Source organism: Ciconia boyciana, chromosome 18 (genome assembly GCF_034638445.1).
Source record: "Ciconia boyciana chromosome 18, ASM3463844v1, whole genome shotgun sequence".
NCBI lineage: Eukaryota > Metazoa > Chordata > Aves > Ciconiiformes > Ciconiidae > Ciconia > Ciconia boyciana.
The window spans coordinates 5,882,396-5,904,353 of NC_132951.1; the positions used below are offsets into that span (position 1 = coordinate 5,882,396).

General features: G+C 41.9%; 1 protein-coding gene across 8 annotated transcripts in view; it reads right to left on the bottom strand.

Annotated features, from left to right (window-relative positions):
• NUP214 (nucleoporin 214) overlaps window positions 1-21,958 on the bottom strand; it is a 49,319-nt gene that overhangs the window by 5,815 nt on the left and 21,546 nt on the right. For 3 of the 8 annotated variants that reach the window (XM_072882984.1, XM_072882986.1, XM_072882979.1), the window contains exons 23-33: window positions 20,573-20,734; window positions 19,501-19,609; window positions 16,013-16,088; window positions 15,201-15,309; window positions 13,881-13,986; window positions 11,693-11,766; window positions 8,097-9,860; window positions 6,512-6,585; window positions 5,838-5,994; window positions 3,446-3,595; window positions 464-635 (exon numbers count right to left, since the gene is read on the bottom strand). In XM_072882984.1, the coding sequence (XP_072739085.1) occupies window positions 464-635; window positions 3,446-3,595; window positions 5,838-5,994; window positions 6,512-6,585; window positions 8,097-9,860; window positions 11,693-11,766; window positions 13,881-13,986; window positions 15,201-15,309; window positions 16,013-16,088; window positions 19,501-19,609; window positions 20,573-20,734 (2,953 nt within the window). The remainder of the gene's footprint in view (window positions 1-463; window positions 636-3,445; window positions 3,596-5,837; window positions 5,995-6,511; window positions 6,586-8,096; window positions 9,861-11,692; window positions 11,767-13,880; window positions 13,987-15,200; window positions 15,310-16,012; window positions 16,089-19,500; window positions 19,610-20,572; window positions 20,735-21,958) is intronic. The other 5 variants (XM_072882985.1, XM_072882980.1, XM_072882987.1 and 2 more) reach the window with 4 other exon arrangements.

Sequence of the window (21,958 nt, forward strand, 5' to 3'; positions counted from 1 at the left end):
AGCATCTCTAGCCCAAATCTCACAAGTGGATAAGGTGGCTAGACAGAGTCACAGATAACGATATTTGTTATTTTATTTGCTAGGCATAGTTTGTAGGCCTAGATTTGAACTCATTAAGTGTGCACACAGAAAATACTCTTGCATTCCCTTAGACACTTGCAAGATGACTCACATTCTCCCCTCCCCCCCACCTCTAAAGCTAAAGATTCAACACAGTAGTTTCAGCATTAAAATTAGATCATACACATTATTTCCTTTGGGGTTAAAGTCTTTGCTTTACGCCTTTTTTTTTTTTAAATTTAAAAAAAACCAAAAACCAAAAGGAACAAACAAACCAAGGACACTTAGAGCTTAGCAATCAATCACAGAATACAGTTTTTACGTTAATTCAGAGGAAACTAAGCATAATAGTTTTTGTCGTGCAAGAATATTGCTTTTCCAACCCTGGACCCTGATGACTTACCCAAATCCTCCAGCGCTGGCTGCTGCTGTACCCTCGCCGAACACTTTGCCTCCCGTTGAGCCCAGAGGGCTTGAAAACGTTGGGGCTGAACCGAATGCTGGCACCCCTCCGAACCCAGGGGATCCCCCAAAAGTGGGAGGGCTGCCAAACACTGGAGCAGCACCGAAGCCACCTGAGCAAAACAGAGGCAAAAAAGGAACAAGAACATCATGTAAACAATAATGCAGAAAGAACAAGAGAAAACAAGAACTAGACTTCCAAGTAGACAATCTCCATGATGGGGCTGTTTATCTTACCATATGGACACAGCATTATTTATAAAACTAACTGCCACAAAGCTTCCAAACTGCAGGGTGTTTTGTTACAGAAGACATGGATATGGAAAGTGCCTGAATGCATGCAAAAAACTGCAACCAAATTAAGAGACTATCGAGAAGAAAACCACATTCTGGGTCTCTTGAACATTTGAGCACAAAATCAATTCCATCCCCAGAGCTGTACTAGAAAGTGGTAACATATCATACGTGCTTGCACACTGTGAAGGAATGTCGACTTGCTTTATATAAAAAAGACCAGTATCTTAATTGTGAGATAGCAAGCATGCACAATAACCAAGTTATAGTAAAAATACATACAACAGGTGCTAGACTAATGCTTTTATTATTGTAAAAAGAGACATACCCATCCTTCATCATAAAACTAGTACTCCTTACCAGAAAAAAAAGCTTAGCTTACATAGTCAGTTTTAAAGTAAAGCTCTGCTCATCACCTTTTAAACAAGCTACTATCCAAAGGAACTGCATATAAAAATGCTGAATGAAAAGTCTCCTGTAAAGGTCAGCTTTGTGAACATTTGCTGCTGTGGTTTGGCTGCAGTGTTTTACCCCAGCTTCTAACCTAAAGCTCTGGAAGGACATACAAGTGTCCTGTGGACAGAACTTCATGCATGCAAGTGCTTAAACTGGAAGAACTCCCCAGTGCAATGGGCAAGTCTCCCCCATCTCTTACGATCAGAGAGTAGATAGCAAGCTTGTTTTTTAGGTGCTCCAGTGATGCAAAAAGATTCAGGAGGTAGGGTATTATCTAATCCTGGTTTAAGTGGCAGAAACTAAGATGCAATGATTAAACGCCAGGTCAGTGGAACTGCATGATTCCTGCAGGGAATCAAGAACTGAACTCCACTCTTGGCAATTTCTGTTCAGGGTTTAGCTGCCTTCTGCAGCTCTGAATGGAATTCTACCCAAATTATTTTATTCTATGTTCATCTGCTGATATTATTGGCCTGTTTCTAATTGACACTGTGGGACATGAAGGACACCTGCTCTTTTGTTTGACTAGGGATGAGGATGGGATACCACCACACTTTTTAATACCCTGGGTGAAATTCCAGTCCATGTCAAGGTAATGGATACTGTTTGGCTGTAAACACAAAAGGTCTGGAAAAAAATAAATGCTAGGCCTGAATTATTTAAACACAGATCAGATATCTTGTTACCTCTGTCTCTAGGAAGTTAAGAGTATTTATCACAGGGGCTGAAGCTTTGCTTGACATACACTCTCTTTTGCAATGCATATTAACAAATCGTGGAGAAAGGAAAGTGAAACACGTTAGTGAAACCAGGACAAAGGGGGATTCAAATCAAGTAAACCCTTCCACTGCAGTTGGAAGAGGAAGACACACCATTCATTTCAATATTTAGCAAATATAACCAGAGGAGGGAAGGATCTGAGGGGCTCTGTGTGAGTGGATGTGCCTTCTGCAGAAAGCTCTTGAAAATCCTATCTCAAGAAGAATTTGAAACCAAAGTAACCAAAAGCAAGGAAAGAGTCATTGGGTGAATGAAAGAAGAACTTCCTTCAGCAATGCTTTTCTCCTCCTCTAGCAAAAATAACGGATGGGAGGTATGCCCGAGACAAGAAACTCAGTCCGCTACTAAGCGGAATGCAATACTTGAGAGACACCTTACAAAATAGCTGCTGGATCTGATAGCATCATCATTATGCTCTCAGCCACTTCACTAACATGAGAGCACAGCTACCGTCAAAGCAGGGAGTGCTTCCTCTCAAAGCACTGCTTCTCCAAAGGGAGTTCTTGAGCACCACTGTCTCAAGACAACTTCAAGGATGGCCAAGCCTCCCCTCCTTCCCCCAGTGATGAAGCTTCAATAGACACACTTGGAGCAAAACACCTATCTTCATCAATGTTCACTGTAAGAACAGTCTGAGGATAGAGAAGAAAAGCTTTGCTCTGCCTGACCCTTTGGGCCTCCATTTCTGCCTGGTAATTAACATTCAGTTCTAATGAACATATCACAGTCACCACTACTTTTGTGGCTCTTTCTTTGGGCAGATGACAGTAAAAAGAAAAGAGGTTTTGTGAAATTTCCAATATTTGATTCAATTAACTCAATCGACAGAAGGAACAACAGCTCAATCACAGAAGAAAGTATGATGACAGGTCAGATTGATTTCAAAAGAGAAGGACCTCAAGCATGTCTGATATGAATTTTATGAGGAAGCTTTCCCATTGTTAACACCTGTGCATTCACTCACATGAAGAAATGGGGACAAAAGGGTTACAAAAACCCAGAGTGAAGTTTGGAAGATAATATTCCAAGGAAGTATCTAAAATAGGAAAAATTTATTCAGTTCCATATTCTGTACTCTTCATTGTACAGTACATAAGACCAGAACTAATTCACACAGCTCTCTGCTCTTGAACTGCAATATGAATTTCCGGAATGAACACCTGAAAATGTAGTTTACTGCATGCTTTTCTGCACAAGAGATTGTAAATCTCAGCCTTGAATCCACCGGCTAAAGTTTAATTCACTAAGCCATTAGTTACTTGTTATTTATTGTTGACAGACAATTCCTGTACATGTGCTGAGTCCAGGCTGTAGATGTCTAAATGGTAGAATACTCTCCTAAATATCTCACAGATAAGCGTGGGTGTTCATAGTGGGTGGATTAACAAAGTACCTGCTTTGTTCGGACTGGAGAACCCAAAGCCTTGAGATGCCACGCTTCCACCACCAGAGCTGAAAGTGCCCGTAGGCTTCTGCTCTCCAAAAGATGAGCTGCCAAATCCAAAAGTCTTTGCTCCGCTGTTTCCAAATAAGCTAGAAGAATCTGGGGAGATGAAGAATACTTGTGAAGCTCATAACAGACAATATTCTACATTACACTTCATTACTGGATCAGGAGAAAGGGAAACGCCTTTTACTTCCCCAACCCGCAAGCACAAAATGAACATCACATTGAAAACAGCACTCTGCAGACAGAAGCCTAGTTTTCCCCTATTCCTACAGGGCTTTGTAGTTCCACCAAGATCCATTCTGGATCTGATGGACCACTAACAACCCTTTATTGCTGCAATCTAGCAAATCACAGCGATGGATGATTTGTTTAGTTGCATCCTGTGCCGCAGTCACTAAAAGACAATCCCTCAAGTGAGAAATCACAGCAGCTAGAACCAGTCTCTCTTGACAACACAAATATCAGTCCACCACAAATTAAAGATTCTCAGCTATTTTGACAATGGCCAGTATTTCTTAACATGACTATCTGACAGGACCTTAAAGTAGGAGCCAAACTTTTCCAGCTTACTGAGAAATAACTCAAGTTTTCATCTTTCACAAGGCTACACAGAGCTTTAGCGTCTAGTGGCAGGACACAGAATAACCAAAGCTTTTGTCTAGTGAACCATCTGTTTTATTTCATCATGAAACCCAGCACTGCAATAGAGGAGGACTAAATTAGCAAGGTTAGAGAACTGACCTCAACCATTAATCCCAATGGATCATTAAAGACGTAATAAAAGAAATTGATTTGCTCTCCCAAGACTTGAAGTGCTACTTCTAGCCACTTGCAGCTCATTCTACAGCTCTCCTTTGTTCCCCTACTTTTACATCTCAGCCACTGCTTCCCCTTCTTTGTGCTTTCTACCTGCTGGACTCCACCCCTTCTGCTTTCCCTTTCAGCCAAACCCAAGTCACAAGTGATGAAATAATGAAGCTGAGCAGTCATTAAATAAAAGCCACAGTTAAGAAATCATTATGAATAGCTTTTGTGACACACAAATATATGTAACAAGCACAGATCTGCAATAGCTGCACACAAAAGGCACGAGAAAGCCTGTTAGTATTTCAAACTAATTGCTACAGCAGACAATGGCATATGTGCATCCCAGCTCAAATTTTAGAGTATTACCAAGACCTGTTAGCCCAGAAAACTCAGGACTAATGTGTTTTCACCTTGACTCTAGCATTAAAAAAAAAATTTAAAATATTCTTTACACTAGTAGACTGATTGATCCTTGCCTTTACAGTTAATCCTTTACAGCTTCTAGAAAAAGTTTCTGATAGTTCCTTAAAGTCCCTGGTTCAAAGGAACCTGCGGGTAGCTTTAATGTATTCTTAACTACTTTTCATGCCTCCTTTTGTTAGGTTGGTTGGCTGGGCAAGAAGCAACATGTGGGAGGGCTGGTGTGGCACCTCGCAAGCAGATTGATTTAGCAAACACACGCGTGTGGACTGATGTCTTTTAGCTGACAACGGGAGCAAAAGAAAGGACAAGTGCTGAGTCCCTCCTCCCAAAGAGGGCTTTAACACAATTCCTCTCATCTACCCAGCTTTCATGATGCTTTATCTGTGAGAGACCCTGTCTATCAAATCTGGATAAAAACTGATAAAAGGAACTCTGTAATTCTGCTTCCTTACCAAAATAGCCAGATCCCCAAACCAGCCACTGAGCATATTTATTTTTCTTTTCTACATCCACATGACTGAAAAAGCTCACATCTCCCCCTAGACATGAAAAATGACTGAGAGCTTATCCATATATTATAGCAAATTTTGATAAAATATCTTGCATGTGCTGCCATTTTTAGGTAGATATTTTAGATAGCCATTTTTAGGACAAAGCTGAGGAAACTGCTATCCGTCACATACTTGTTAACTTGGTTTCTCTTGAGCATAGGATTCTTAACAATTTTTACAGTGTTAGGGCAGATGAGAAATAATTAAAGCTTTCTAACTTCCAACTAAGTTGGAAGCAGAAGTTCAGTGACAAGAATTTAGAGTATTCAATTCTAAAGAAGCATTTGGCCAAGAATTTCCTACAGAATATAGATATTTGTCACACTTCTTGCATCTGCTTGTTTGTTTCAATGGCTTCCCTACTTGTTTTCCATAAACCTAAAAGAAAAACTCCAGATTACACATCATGCATACTCTCTGTCTCTGTTACCACTAGAAGCCTTTCACGTTAACACAGAATCTACTCAAAGACGACTAACAGCAGAAAAGCAGATGGGATCGCAAAAACAGATGGAAATCACAGCACATTTTGTATTCTTGTTTTGTTCACTTACTCTGGGAAGCTGCAGATCCAAAACCTCCACTGGAGGAACTGAAAGGATTCTTATTGGCTGCATCCTGACTTGGCTTTCCTCCCAAACCGCTGAAGAAGCCTCCACCTCTCCCACCACTTCCAGCTCCAAACAAGCCTCCACTGGAAGAAGATGGCTGCTAGAACACAAAAAAGACAAAAAAGGGATTTAAGCAAAGTCAAAGCAGCACACGCCCCTGAGGCTGATTTTTCTGTCTGGCCTATTCCTTTGGGTGTACGAAGGGGCTGATGAACCAGCAAGCAATTACCTTCCAACACGTAATGCAGTGAAACCTTATTTAAGTCTGTCTTAAACCCTGCCTATGGTACAGAATAATGCCCTTGAAACTTGCCCTACACTGTCCACTTTCCACTTAGCATGGAATAAAGGCCGGTGACTTACTGCATCCCTATCTTATCTTGCATGTGAAAAAATGTTTGTGTCTCTGTACCCCTTGAAAAATATTCACGCAGATGCTGCTTTGGTGCCCACTACAATAGCAAATATATTTGGTACAGACTGGGACGCTTTTTACTGAGCATGTCAAATTGTATCTTTTTTTTTTTTTTTAAATATATCAGAAATAGCTAGGGAACCCTGAACAAGTCCACTATACATAACAGTCCCTTGTTTCTACAAAAGCAATAAATACTTGCCTGGCCGAAGACAGTGCCTCCAGTATTAGCTGCTTGCCCAAACACAGAGCCTGTGTTACTAGAACCAAAACCTGCTAAGAAAAAAAAAGGAAAATAAACCACCAGAACTATTACTATGGTATAAGACAATTTAGGGAGGTGACACTAGTCCAGAACAGGGAAAGGACAGGTCTCCCATGCCAAAACAGGGATACAAATGATGTTACCAAATGTATCTAGGTTGGGCAAATTTAAGGTATATGCCAACACACAAATAATAAATTCCATTGAAAGTTTATTTGAAAGTCATTCTCCTTTTCAGCCAACTTAAAAACAAACAAAAAATAAAAGGCCTTTTCACTTGTGAGATTGTTGCTAACAATATAAGAGAATTGGATTTCTGTTAACCTTGCTATAATAATGTTGCAAGTCATGAACAAGCAATGTAGCATTCTGATTTCCCTTGTGTAGGGAGGATCTGAGCTTTGTTACCTAAAGATTCCTGTTATAGATAATGAAATGTTTTGATTAAAAAAGAACTCCCCATTCCATTTCCCAGTTCACTTAAATGTGCATTTTGTAATAAAACTTGCATTTCTATAATTAGGAACACCTTTCTCGAGCAGAGTTCACTTCCCCCAATTTAACTGTTCTCTGTTACTGTAGTTAAAATGAGCAAGCAGTTTGCCTACAGTGCCATCATTTTTAATTAAATGAGCCTAATTAGTTTTTCTTCCTTGGAAATACATGTTCCCTATTATTACTATGTACTTTTCACTTTTCCCTGGGAGCTCTCTGAAGATTGTACAGACAAAGCTTTGGAAAAAAACCCCAACAATATATTGTAGCAATGTGGAGAACAAAAGGAGACTGACAAAGAAGGTTTGGTCTGTGCAAGTATTCAATTTAACTGTGTAGACAGGTAGCTGATGGTCATGTTACTGCTATATCTAATTTTGAGATGTTTCCAAATGCAAAAGCGGATTTAACAGATTAGTTCCTTGCTAGCCCATCACTTTGAGGGCTTAAATTTTTTCTGCCATCCCAGATAATGATACAGTACTATACCTGGCTATACATGCACTGTTGCACGTACTCAATGCAGCCCACTGAAGAAGTGCTGCATCTGTATTCATTGCCTTGATTATGGTCTCAGAGCTGCCTTGCCACTTCAGTGTAACAATTTACAACAACATACTAGTTTAAGATCTTCTACATTATGCTGAATCCAACCCACTCATTGTGCAACAGGCAGGTCAATACATAATTCAAAATTAAGTCAAGGTAGACTTGTAAGTATAAAATGAATGCAAGATTGGATTGAAAAGGCTACATTCAGAGGCCTACTGATGAATAGCGAAGCAGAGCAAAAGCTTCTTTGGTCTCCAACGTTAGCCTCCCCCTCACACACACTGCAGCTCCTACTCTTACTAATTGAAAAAAAAAAAAAAACCCCACCCAAACCAAAAACCATCAAGTGCCATAGGGGGGAAAAAAAAAAAAAAGGCTTTAAAAAAGTCCTACTTTCCCCAGTGATACACTGCTCTCTGTACTTCAGCCAGACAGCACTGCTGGGATATCGCATCTCCCTGCAGTTTGGTCTTACCTGAAGCTTGGCAGAAGCTGAACCCAGCAGATGACGTTGTAGTAGTAACAGCGGCAGCGCTACCAAAGACGGATCCCCCTTGCCCAAAGCCGGTGTTCTGGCCAAACACTGGAGGGCTGCTTTGTCCAAACAACCCACCTCCAGTGCTGGCAGATGGCTGTCCAAAGGAAAAGGAGCTGGCGCTGTTGGTGCTAGCCGGTGCTCCAAAAACATTGGCACTGCTCGAGGCTGCTGTGGAAGCCGCTGGCTGGCCAAAGGCTAGCATTGTCCCAAACCCAGACTGGCTAAAGGTAAAACCACCTGAAGAACTGCTCGCTGGTTGCCCAAAGGTCGGTGCTTGTCCAAAGGTTGGCTGACCAAATCCCCCAGTAGTGGTGGTGCCAAAAGCAGAAGTACCAAAACCTGAGCTGGCAGCCTGTGTGGTAGCGGTGGCAGTGGACATGGTGCTGGTGGTGAGTTGCCCAAACGGAGAAGATGCTGTGGTACCTGCTGGTAGTTGTCCAAAAACAGGTGGTGTGGACGGAGCGGCAGTTGTATCACCAGCAGGTTGGCTAAATGCTGAGCCAGAAGAGCTGGAACTGGGAGGCTGAGAGAACACCGAGGAGCCTGCAGAAGTGGGGGCAAACACAGAGGCACCAACAGCTGGACTCTGAACACATGTAGTAACATCAGAGGTAGCAGCCAATACACTTGTGGCTTCTGCAGGAGAGGCAATGTTTGTTGTCGAGGTTGTCGCTGAGACATTCTGATCTGCTGGGGCAGATGCAGAGACGGCAGGAGGCACCGGTGCCTTCAAATCACCTGTGGATGCAGGAGTAGCAATGGCATCAGGGGGAGGTGCTGCTGATGTGGTGCCAGAGCCCGCAGAGACGGTGTCCCCGGCTGTGGCCTGGGGTAAAGCCGGTTCTTTAACGGGCTCTGAAAGCTGTATCTGTGGCTGTGGCGACTGCGTCATTGGAGGTGAAGACCCAGCTGCTACAGCTTCATTTTCAGATGGCTTTTCTGACACAGACGGTAATTTGGCATCCCCTGCACCCTTATTAGAAGTTGCAGCAGGGACAGCAGTTTGTGATGAACTCAAGAAACTTCCAAATGAGAGGGACGTTGAAGCAGAGAGAGTAGAAGGGGTAGAGGTGGATGTGCTCACACTGTTTGCTTGCTGAATACCAAATGAAAAGGTGGGTTTGTTGCCACTAGAGCCTCCAAGATTAAATACCCCAGAAGACCCTGTGCTGGTTATCTGGACATTGCCAAAGAGACTGCCTGCGGCACTAGTGCTGATGGACGCGGATGCCATGCCAGCCGACATGACAGACGTTGAAGCAGCTTCTCCAGCTTTTCCTAATGACAGGGGAGCACCAAAAGTAAACCCAGAAGGTATTGTAGATACTTTTGTTGACTGTGCTCCTGCAACACTGGTAGGTGGTGCTTTAGTGGTGGTCTTGGCATTATCATCTACTTGACCAACCCGTAGTCCTGAGAAGCTCCCAAGAGTTTCCCCAGCTAGATTGCTCTGAAACAAGTGATCTCCTGGTTTAGACTGAGGGATATCCAACTTGCCAGAGGCTGTGGAGGGAGCAGATGTTGTTGCAGCAGGTTTGTTTGACTGGGTGCCATCTGCTGAGGAGCTATTTCCTACTAAGGCTCCTGGAGCACTTGCTGGCTTGAGGGACCCAAAAGCAAAGGAGCTCTCAGGGACTACTCCAAATTTGGAACCCCCAGCAAGCGAAAATGAATCTGTCTGGGTGGACTCTTTAGCAGGGGCTGTCAGTGAGAGAGACAGAAGTTAGAAATTGAGTTACGGTATGCAAAGCTCATTTATAATTCTTACAATAATAGCATGCTTTAGTGCTTCACAGATTGTTAGACAGTGCTCTTGCCTCAAAACTATAAAGCCTCTGACCATCAGGTAACTGCCACTTCCATGTGCATTCCGGAGACAACGGTGACATCTGAAGCCTTTACGGACAGGGTTGTGGTGACAAACACTGTTACTTTCATGTGATAGCCTCCACTTAACCATCCTTCTCTTTGAGTACAGACACTTTCAGCCTTTGGCTCCTATCTCTTTTTCAACAGTTTGATAAAAACATAAAAGACCTGGTTACTACAGACCATTTGCTGTTAACACCATTTTTACCCCTTCTTACTTTGTTCAGCTAAATGATTCCTGACATTCACTACAGAATTCTGTTTAAACCAATGGCTCAGAACAGAGTTTGGGTCATAAAAATATTTTCTGGCACTTGAAAAAGTCTTCTACAGAATCAAATCTTTCTTTACGAATTCAACTATTTATAGATTACTGACCAGTTTCTATTCAGCCTGTTTTCATCTTTCAAAGACTAGAGAAGAGCTCTCAAATGTAATTCCCAAAGAAGCTCCACTTATAAGATATAGTGCTGTCCAACAGTGTGAAACTGCTGAAGTTTTAAGGGAGACTGGACTAGTTTTATTTGATGTATTGTCCTTTCATTTCTGAGCACCAAACACACACAAATTCTGACTCGAAAACATTGCATTGCTGTTTGGACTATGGGCTGATTTGGACGAGGTACAGGAAATCTGCATGGAGATCAAATAACAAAGAGCAAAAGCTTCTTAGCACAGCTGGTATTATCCTTGTGTTTTACCCTATAAGTATATTAAGTATATTTAAGTATATTAGTAACTGACACTGAATAACGTAGCATTTGTTTCCTCCTGAGGCATTGAAATTCCTTCTCTTTTCTTCCATCACCAGCTAACAGAGGCAAAGGTGCTCCTACCATTTCATGGAGCAGCGTGAAGTAACTGCCCGTACACAACGCTGTGGTTTACAAGTCTGTCTCCCACACCTCCCACTCCTCCTTTAATCAGTGTTATTTACCTAAGCTTTTACGTTAACTGAATCTTCAAGTTTTAAGCCAAGTTAGCTCTCTCTGCTTAATGTCAACAGAGTATTAGTAGCATTGCTGTGACTGATGGTCTAAGGATATAAGCAAGCCAAGATTTGTAAGAGGAGGTGATATCTTTTATTAGAGCAACCAATAACATTGGAAGTGAGTTTTTGACCATACAATCTCTTTTGCAAGACTGAAGTTAGAGGTAGAAAACTTCAAGAATATTATAAAGCAGATGTATAAGTCCCCTTTTTCCAGACCGGGCAAATATAGTCTACCTATGAAATGGAAAGGCAGCCTATATATTGTCAACTCAATTTTAGAAGCAACACAAAGCCATCCCAAGCATTCCCCTCCCATTACTAAATGCTCATTCCACTTAATGACAGCTTTCTGTGTCGGACCACTTTGGCAACCTTAAATCTACAGATTAAAGACAGCAGGGGAAATGACTACAGATGTTACTCTTTTCATAAACTAGTACCTCCTAGATGTTCTTGGCAGCAAATATTTTGCTTACTCTTAATTGAAAGGCAGGTGGCCTAGATTTCTGTGCATTACAGGGCATAATCCAGCATATGTATATAATGTTATTGCAGCTACTGCAATTTTAATAATAGAACTTCAACATAAAACAAGAACCGCAAGAATTAGGAAGAGTAAGCGTTCTCTTAGCAGGGGAGAGATGTTGTTTGCACACTCTTCCAAACCTACCTTGCGAGGAAGCAAGGCTGGGCAGCGTCGGTGATGAAGCAGCTGATGTGACAACACCAAAATTAAATCCAGACCTAGGAGGAAAGAGGAGAAAGGGAAAGAATGACACTTGGCTCAAAGTGTTGAAACTTCCAACCCCATGATTAACACAACTTTGAGACTCAGATTTCCAGTACAGACTTGCACAAAGTCAGGCACACAGGCACAAGAATGGTTTCTCCAAGAACTAAACAAGCAGAGAGAAGCATGCACGCAGACTGGGCTCCATTTGTTTCCCCTCTGACGAGGCTTCTAGGGGGTCAAAGAGAGTCAGAGTTCAAAGTTCTGTTGACCATCCCTCATCCTCCCATATTCTTTCCTTTCTGCTGTATATTTCTTCCCCATTCAGCTTGGCAGCAGAACACCATGCACCAAATCCTGATACCTTTTGGGAGACTAGCAAGAGCAGAAGCCACAGTGGTGACTAAAGTTTATTTAAAAGAGCTAAAAGGTAGGAGACAGTGCATGTACAAAAGGGAATAACGATACTACCACCCATCAAAAAGGAGATCCCTCATAGCAAGACAGAAATTAAAAGTTTCCATGACTATTTCACACTAAAAATACTCTGTCTTGCAAAAATACTGTGATCTTTCATAATAAGCACTGGGGTCCTCCAGAGACCTTCATTCCCTGAGGCTTTTTAAGCTTTCTCTGATTCTCAAAGACCAGCTGCTGATACAGAAGTCAGGCCGTGTAACTAAGGCATCACTGACAACGACACTGTATTTAGCATATGGTTTACAGACTGAGGCACTGCAGCCTGGGACAAAGGCAGGGTTTGTTTGCTTTTTGAATCTGAATTTCCGTCTCTCAAAAGGCCTATTTTAGTCCTTTGAAGAGCACAGCAATGCGTTTGGGTAACATCCACTTGACAAACTTGCAGAGAAATGGTTAAGACTGAAAGAAACCAGCCATTTGAAAGTATGTGTGTTCTGAAATACTTAATGTTACCCACTTCATAAAGAGAAAGTCACTTGAGTATTAGATAGGTAAACATGCTGAATTTCAAACAATCATTTCTAAGCAGTCGTCCCTTTCCCCCAACATAAGATATGATCAAAGAAATATTTTTGTCACCCCTGAAAAAATACTCCATGAGAGACATTTCAGAATAACTATATGTTCATAACATGCTCCTTGCTTTGTGTTATTGTTATGTAACAGAAATCACCAGATGGCATGGGGACTCTCTAGTCACCGTCATGAACAGACTACTTTTCAAGCCAAAACATGGAATTTATTCTGTTGTACTAAAATAAGTAACTAATTCAGCAAGTTTGACCATAAGCACAAATTTCAAGTCCTAATTGGGAATTCCAGCACTTCTGTCTCTCAAACCTCTGCCAGCATTTGAAACCCATATACCCAGGTTAGAAAACTGAACATCATTCTCTTTGGAATCCATCTTCAGAGGTGACAAGCATTAATATGACCATGTTCAGGTTCTTTCTTCTTCTCTGGGAGCAGAAGCTTCCAGTGTTCAACCTCTTCTCCTGCTGCTGTAAAGCCAAAGTTCATTCTCACATGCCTCTGCACAACTTGCTAGAGATCATTTTCCTAGTACTGCTCTTTGTTCACTAAATAAAGAACAAGGTTTAAAACTAGCTATGGCCTGCCTCTTTTTGCTCTTCCTTAACCCCAACATACAAGATACAGCATAAATGTTCCTCTCTGACTCTATGAGAAGTGGTGACGTGCACTCAAAGACAGTCAGTGAACCCAGTGCATCAGACCATGAGTGGGTGCTTTAACCACAGTCATATTGCTCTAATATTGCACTCATATTGCATCATCATCTGATGATGAAAAATACCAGTACACACAGTGCATGATTTGTTCAATAGTCCACTATAGATAAACCTGAAAAGAAAGCCAGTCATTATTTACTCTTGATTAGTTACAGACTGAAAAATCTCAAAGCAACACGATATTGTGTCAAATTCTCACAGACCTTCAGACCTCACTCAGGTAGGCTTCCACAAACAAGAAGGTTTTCCAAGAACTCTGGTGCAACTCCTGCCCTCCCAATCTAACATTTGCAGGTGCCATTTTACAGTATTATGCAGCTTGTAGGTAACACTTGCTGTAACAGCCGATACTCAATATTTAACGTCAACTACAAAGAAAACTTAATGTTCATACAGACCCCACAGAAGAAAACGAGAATGCTTTGTTGAGCTGTGCAGTTGTTGCTTGTACTGATGTCACTGTAGAAGAAGTCACAGCTGTAACTGTTTTTACTGTCCCTTGTCCTGTAAGTTACAAGAACAACCATTACAAAAAAAGAAAAAAGCACCTTGTCATCCAACTATCGGAAAAGGAAGGAATAGTTTGCACAGACAGCCTGCAATTTTATCAATTGGAAACATAGCTTTTTCGCCACTTACACCAGGTCTGATATTTGCACACAGAAATATTCCTGCTACTGCTACAACGCCAGAGAACACATGAATTATTTCAAAGATTTAAGGCAATAACATATATCAGATTAGAGCAAAGATAGGTGTCATCATCTTGACAATAACAATTAAACTATAAAATCAAGAAATCCTTGGTAAAATCTCTCATCAACATATCAAAACACATTTCAAATAAAAAAGAAGTGCTATCAAATTCAGGAGCTGACATTTTCAATAAACCAAAATTTAAGAAGCATTTGCCAGGTCAAATATGATTCCTAGCTATTTTTACTGCTTCTTACCCCTGGCTAAGAGGCAACCTACATCCACGGATTAAAGGCAGAAGACCAACAGAGATGGATTTCAGGCATTTATGCAAGAGGCTTATAAAACCATGTCCAATGCAAGCATTATTATCTAATACACATTAAAAATCAATTTCTTCCTTCCCTAAGTGTTTCTTCTTTCCCCATTTGTACCAAATGATGTAAACTGAGCATTCCTTTCCTTAGAAGCTTCTAAACTGTCTGCAACTGATCACAGTATCTGAACTGGCTTTGAAGTTGGTCATACAGCTCAACGCTCAACAGACCCAGTACCTGAATTAGTTCATTTCAAGCTAGTTCAGGTACTCTTATGGTGCTGCATGTTTAGAAACCAAACCAGCATGTTTAAAATGTTTAAAACCAGCATGATTTTCATGTTTAAAAAACAAAACAGCAAAGGTGGCTGCTTTTGATTTGCTGTCAAACCACAGTAGCCTTTGGTAGATGTGCTTTCAACACTTCTTGATAAGGGTTACACATACGGAGTCCACTCTGAACAAGGAATTGTATCACTGAATTCTAGATGCAGGCACAGAGACAAAACACAGGGCTGTATACAAAACCACTCTCCTGCTCTTCTGTACCTTGGTTTGTCAAATTCTCTCCCTCAAGACTGGCACAGCAGCCTCTCAGTGGAAGCAAATCTTTTTTCCTCAGTGTCTTCATTCTCTGGATTGCACACCCTGACAGGTGGCAAGAGACATCCAGGCCTTATTTCCATCTCCACTAAAGACAACTTACCTGAGATTTTGTTGCCAGATGATGTTGGACCAGCTGTAGATGCCATAGGACAGGGTGCACACAGAGAGGAAGGTGGAGTCTGTCCCTTAAGCGAGCTTGTTAGAGGTGTCTAAAAACACAATACCACTTCAGGTCAGTGCACTCTGTCCATTAACAAAGGTCCTTCTAACCTTGGTCTAGTATTATGAGAGTCAGGCAATGACTTAAGAACAAACTAGAGGAAGGTGGCTGAAGCACTTAGAAGTGCCCTTCAATCTTGGGCCCATTATGTCTTGATACTTAAATACAGGATCAATACTTAACTTTTTCAACAAGACTCTTGCAGAGGCCAGCAAGCCTCCATGGGCAACAGCTCAATGACTCCAGGGGACAAAGACTGCTGCGTGGTTTTTTGATGTGTGAACATAAAACCTAGCAGCTTGTCAACCAATATGAAATGTTTTCAGTAGAATAACAGGATAGGTAAACTACTCTCTCCCTTGATTGCCTAGCACTTTTTTTTGGGGGGTGAAATTTAGGTATATCTACCTAATACAGTTTCCTTTGTTGTTAGTTGCAACCTTTACTGCTGCAAGCCTGTGGCCATTAGAAAGCTGCAAGTCTTCAAAAGACAGAAAAGGCAAGACATAACAAAGATATGCCTGGCATCACACTGTCGAGGTCACAGATAAATAAATGGTTTGCCAAGAATGCAGGGCAAACTGTGAAAAGAGATTTTTAGATGACCTGTTCACCAACAATTAAACCCCCAAACTGTGCTGAGCATGCCCAGGTACAGTATTCCACAGGGAAAGGGTTCTATATCAAGATACCTGTTTAGCTTGATTTGTAGCAACAGTTGCCAAAACTTGGTGGACTGCCTGGGCTGCAGAGTGAGGTACAGATGATCTTAAAAAGAAAAATTAAAATGTTAAATGAATGACTAGTCTAAAAGAGGCCTTCCTCGCCTCTCAAAAAGCACAGCTTCCAGAAGTCTTGAACAACCGCCTCTATTAAAGATTCCACACACAACTCCAAATGCACAAATCTGATTAGGGAATAAACCTCTTAAACGAATCAGCCACATTTAACAAAGGAAGTCTGCAAATGTGTTTAAACTCTAGACTTAAATGATCAAGTCTTCTTCACACACTCTTGTCTCTGAAGAGAAGCAGGCCTTTCTATTTTACAGGAAGTTGATGAAAAATCAGCAGGTAAGAGGATTACAATTTTTATGCCTAGTGGATAACAAATTTAAGAAGCCTCCTTTATAGTGTGGAGCCCAGACAAGTACATGCAACTCTCAGAAATGCTGAGCAAGGAGACAAAGCTGGGGGGGGGGTGGGGGTGAGCGCTTCATGTCTTTAAAGCATAGTATAAACATTAATGAAGTCATGGCAAGAACTGTGATAAAATTAACTTATATTCTACATTATAGGTTTGGGAATTTTGACCATGAAATAAATTGTACATCAGAGCCCACAGACAATTGCTGCAGAACTGCAGCTGCTCCTGAGGTGAAACATCCTACCTACATGCTGTGGGCCATTAACATATCAAATCACCGTAACTTGGGAACGGCCATCCAGTTTTAGCATCTCCTCAAGTCTGTACCTCACTAAGTTCAGCAGCTTAAATGGCCAATACCAGAAGCTTTTGGAAGCTTAAATTCAACACTGATTGTGTTCTCTTGGTGGCAAAGGGCCAGCTTTCTCTTACCCTAGCAGGCTCTTTCCATCTTGACTCAGGCCAGGTGTTCTCTAAGGCAATAAGCAATCTCTATACTATAGACAGTGCTGAGGCTGCAAATCCCAGACAGTAAGTGAATCTGGACATCAAAAGTTGTATATCTCCTAAAGCACGAGGACTCCCCAGCTGCATTTACTATTCGGTCAGCTACAGGCCAACTCACAGAAATTTCCTACTATATTCCAAAGGAAGGGGACACACATGAAGCAGTAATTTTGCTTAGCCATTTGCTCTTGGATAGGGTTTTGTGCCTCAAACAGCTTTGCATTACTAGTAAGTCCTTCCTTCCAGCAGTGAGCGCTCGCTCTCTACGTTGCATGGCCTGGATTTGCCCTCTGCCCCGAGCAAAAGTAAAGCAAACAAGGAAAACTTCAGATTAACACTGGAAAGAGTCCATGTTGGGAAGGTGCAGCTGTAAATTTCAAGTTCATACGAACCCCGAACAAAGAAGAAAACAATGGAAAGTCTGTGAAATTCATCATAGGGTGGGACCTTTTCCCCAGAAAAGTCTCAAGATCACTTGACCCACAGCTTCACTGACAAGGCTATGAAAACGCTGGTTTTGACTTCAGTTGTGGAAAGAGGGGTTTTTTGCACTGAAAACTATATATAAGTAACTGGACTGGGACCACCAACACACCTAGCCACAGGCCATTGAACAACTGATAACAACTGAAAAATCATTACTGCTTAACAACCCGAAGAGTGTGCTGTGGCAGCAAAAGAGAGCCAGGATGTCTGAAGTAGCAAAAACTGATGAATTAACTTTGCTGGGTGAACGCGCTTTATTTTAATGCTGAATCTGACTGGCAGGCACGGTTCATTTGGGTAGAATTTTTAGAGAGTACATTTTTATGAGGTCAGCTATAAAATAAGACTGTAAAAAGTCTTCAAGATATCAAGCTAGCTGGTGCTCTATAAATTAGAGAAATCAATCAATATTGCCAGTCTAAAACTACTTGAAAGTAAGACAGGCCTTTAACTACAGTTCACGTGAAAACCAATCTCAGGTATGTATCGCTCGCTCATGTCCTTGTCTATGTACAGTAGTACATAGACAAGTAGTAAGACATAAGCCAGTAGTCTTTACTTTTTTCATCATAATTTTGATGAAACTCTTTCATCAAAGTTTGATGAAAAAGTTTTTTCATCAGAGTTTGATGGAGAACTCTTCCTGGTCATAACACTGCTTTTAGCAAAATTTCCCAAGCAGAGCTGCTTGCAAATTTTACTTTCAAAAGATGTAGCATTGCCCTTCCCCCTCTCAGTTTATCACTTCCAGGAGAAAATAAAACAGTAAAAAGTTTCCAAACTGTTTCCCAATTAAAATGCAGAAGAAACCATGAAGTAAATTTCAAGGTCAGCAGCTGAATACCATCACTGTAAGACTCTGTTCCCTTTTTGAAAAGCTGCATCAAAGGAATTTCATGTTTTTTCTTTGACAGTGAACAGCATACACACGTGCATGCTAACCAGAAATGATGTAACAACAGAAAGTGTTCCAGGAGCTGCACGTATAGCCCACAGTTATACAGATAAAGCATTTTCAACCCCGTGTGGACTTATAATCAGATGTATGTGGTGAGTTTACCCTGCTTTATGCAGCAAGCCCAACTTTGCTCAGGCTTTTCAGTAGTGCCCTTGCCTCCCCAGCCCAGAAATGGCCATGCGTTATCTTGGTCTTAAGCAATAGTACGAACTTCAAGCAAAGACATTTTCAAGGTCGTTACAACGACAGGGGAAAAGGACTAGTTCTGTGGCTGGTGACAGAGCCTGGTGATAAGACAGAAATCTCTGGAATGAGCTGAGCTGGCTGTTGTCTGTAGGAGGCAGAGAAGTAGGAAAGCCAAGTGTTACAGCTAACTCACAAGAAATCTTAACAAATTCAAGGTTAAATACCAGAAGACAACATTCATAATTTACTCATGAGGAAGACAGCCTTGCAGATCTGTATTTTTCCAATGTGATTGGCCCCTATGAACACCCAACCCTTCAGTCAAAATTCTGATGTCAAAAAATTTGAGACAAGTTTCCAGAAAAGCCAGAGCACAGTTCTCTCTCCCTCGGGGTGAATCTGGGAACAGACAGAAGAGGCATAACTCCAGAGAAGGTTTTCTCTGTAATGGATGATGAAGCAGAAGGAACAACATTTGGACAGCTTAAGGCCACAGACCACACTCAGCGACAGAGGGGTGCACTGCCCTCACAGAAAGAGGCAGAACAGAGGTAGTGACTAGAGAGATACCAGATCCAAAATACATATTAGTAGTAAAACCACTGGATCCCAAAAGGAGAGGATGCACTTAAATGCATTTCACAGACTAATGGAGAAGGAGGTTAATACTGGTCTTGTCGTTTGTTCAGGACAAGCCATTAGCAAATCCTTGAATGACCTGGAAAGAAAATATTTTTTCCTTTCATTCCACAAACCCAATACTCTTCTCTAAATGCATCCACTTTAGGTCTTACATAGTCAGACTACGTAAAACACTACTACTGCTCCCCACCGGCAGATGTGCTCTATTGCAGGTGCTACCGAAGGCTACCAGAAAGAAGGGGAGCACCCACTCACCCTATTACCGCAGACACAGCTGGAGTCAATCCACCAGTCTTGAGTTCTCGCACATTCACCACCTGAGGAACGTTTTTCAGAGTTGATTCCGTCAAGGAGGTGCTTACAGCTTTAAGGGGGAGAAAAAAAAAGGGGGGGGGGGGATTATGTAAAGATGATCTCCATATTAAGCTTTTCATTCAATATAGTGCCTGTGAGTAACTCCAGAAGAAATCCATCCAAGTTTCTAGAAGGTATGTGGTGTATCTGGCCCAAAACATTTGGTATCTCAGCCTTCAATAAGGACAACAAAGAACTGGACAGCTTTCTATGTAGTTGGTACATTTTTCGTTGTTAGCTGACCAAACCTAATTATTCTTATGAATTTTCCCTTACCTACATTGTAACATCTTAGGTTAACAGAAATGACCTGTGCAGTTACACCCCAGCCTCTGCCAGAATTAATGTCGTTAGTCCACTTTCTGTACTTATGCTCTCCTTGGGCAAGGAAAATAAACTAATCCAATTCCTCCGCCAGTAACTGAATTTTGTTTCTCTTCTGCACTGACTCTCCAATACTGGGGAAATACTGAGATATGTCTAAAAACAAACAAGAAAAGCTTAAACTGGGGAACCTTTCTCCTGTCAACTCAAAACCTTACAGCCAGATCCAAGGCTTTACTCAACAGTTCACCTTTAACTTTTCAATATTAAAATTGTTTTACAATTCAGATCTTTAATTGCATAGCTAATAATGAAGAGTTACTTAATATAGGCCTGTGCCATCCTTTCTCTGCTCTAACAGAGTTTCTTGCACACAGATCAATTGCCACACGAGGATCTTCCTAAGAGTCATCAACATTTCTGCCACTGCACAGATGAGAAAGGGTACAAAGAAACCCGAGGTGGGAGTTTCTCAGGCATTCTGTACTAGTAGCTTACAGGAAGATGAAAGACAAAGACTCAGAGGTGCAACAAATACAGATCCATGTCACATTTTGTTTGATGATCTTCTCCTTTGAGACCACTAAATTCCTGTGAAAGCCACATTCAACTGCTCAGAGGTCACTTGGGCAATTAGCCATCCCTTTACCTGGGGACTGGTTAGCCATCTGCCTCCGCAGAGCTGCAGCAGCAGCTGCTTGTGGTGCTGGAACAGTGACAGTGGGAGCAGGGGCTCCATGTTTCACAGTCTTTGTTGCAAGCATTGTACTGTCTGCCCCTTGTGGTATGATTCTGTTTGAAGACGTAGGCACTAAAAAACAAATGAACAAAAGTATTACGGTTCGCTATATCTCTACAAATCAGGGAGACTTTAAAGCCTTTGCTGAAATACAGTTCCTCTAAGTACACAGCTTCCTTCTGACAAGACTGATGCACAGGCCTTTTAAACAATCAACACAATCTGTCCCTGGCAGTTTCTGTATATCCCAATGAATTTAGCAAGTAAGTCTCAATAGCTGTCATTTTAATGCTTTAGAGGACTTTCAGTTTGCTGTTACAGACACTTCTGCTGACACCTTATTTTTCTCTCTGGCTACAGAGATAAAAAAAACCCTCTCTCGCTCAAGGAAAACTGAGTGTATGCAAATAGAGTTCTTACTGTGACTCACTGGGCTCAAAACTCCTAACCTTGGCCACACCAACCAAATGCAGTAGTACTTCAGTTTCCTGGTCTTTGGGCATTATTTTAAGAAATAATGGCTGTCCTGGTTTTGGCTGGGATAGACTGCAGCTGGGGAGAATGGCCCTACCTGGAGCCTCTGGCAGAAAGCACCAGGGGAGTCTCAAGGTCGACCCCTAGGGTTTTGGAGTTGGGGATAGAGAGGATCCAAGGCCCGCTATACTCCAACTGAAAAAGTGATATTGGCAGCAAATGAAGGGGTTCGAGCTGCTTCAGAAGTGGTTGGTACTGAAGCACAGCTCCTCCTGGCACCCTGACTGCCGGTGCTGGGCTGGATGTTCAAAGGGAGGGTCCCCTCTATACATCATGCAACTGATGCTACATGGAGTAAATGGATCGCACTGATCATACAACGGGCTTGGATAGGAAACCCCAGTCGCCCAGGAATCTTGGAAGTGATCGTGGACTGGCTAGAAGGCAAAGATTTTGGAATATCCCCAGAGGAGGAGGTGACGCGTGCTGAAGAGGCCCCACTGTATAATAAACTGCCAGAAAATGAGAAACAATATGCCCTGTTCACTGATGGGTCCTGTCATCTTGTGGGAAAGCATCAGAGGTGGAAGGCTGCTGTATGGAGTCCTATACAAGTCGCAGAAACTGCTGAAGGAGACAGTGAATCAAGTCAGTTTGCAGAGGTGAAAGCCATCCAGCTGGCTTTAGATATTGCTGACTGAGAAAAGTGGCCAGCGGTCTATCTTCATACTGACTCATGAATGGTGGAAAATGCCCTGTGGGGGTGGTTGCAGCAATGGAAGCAGAACAACTGGCAGCACAGAGGCAAACGCATCTGGGCTG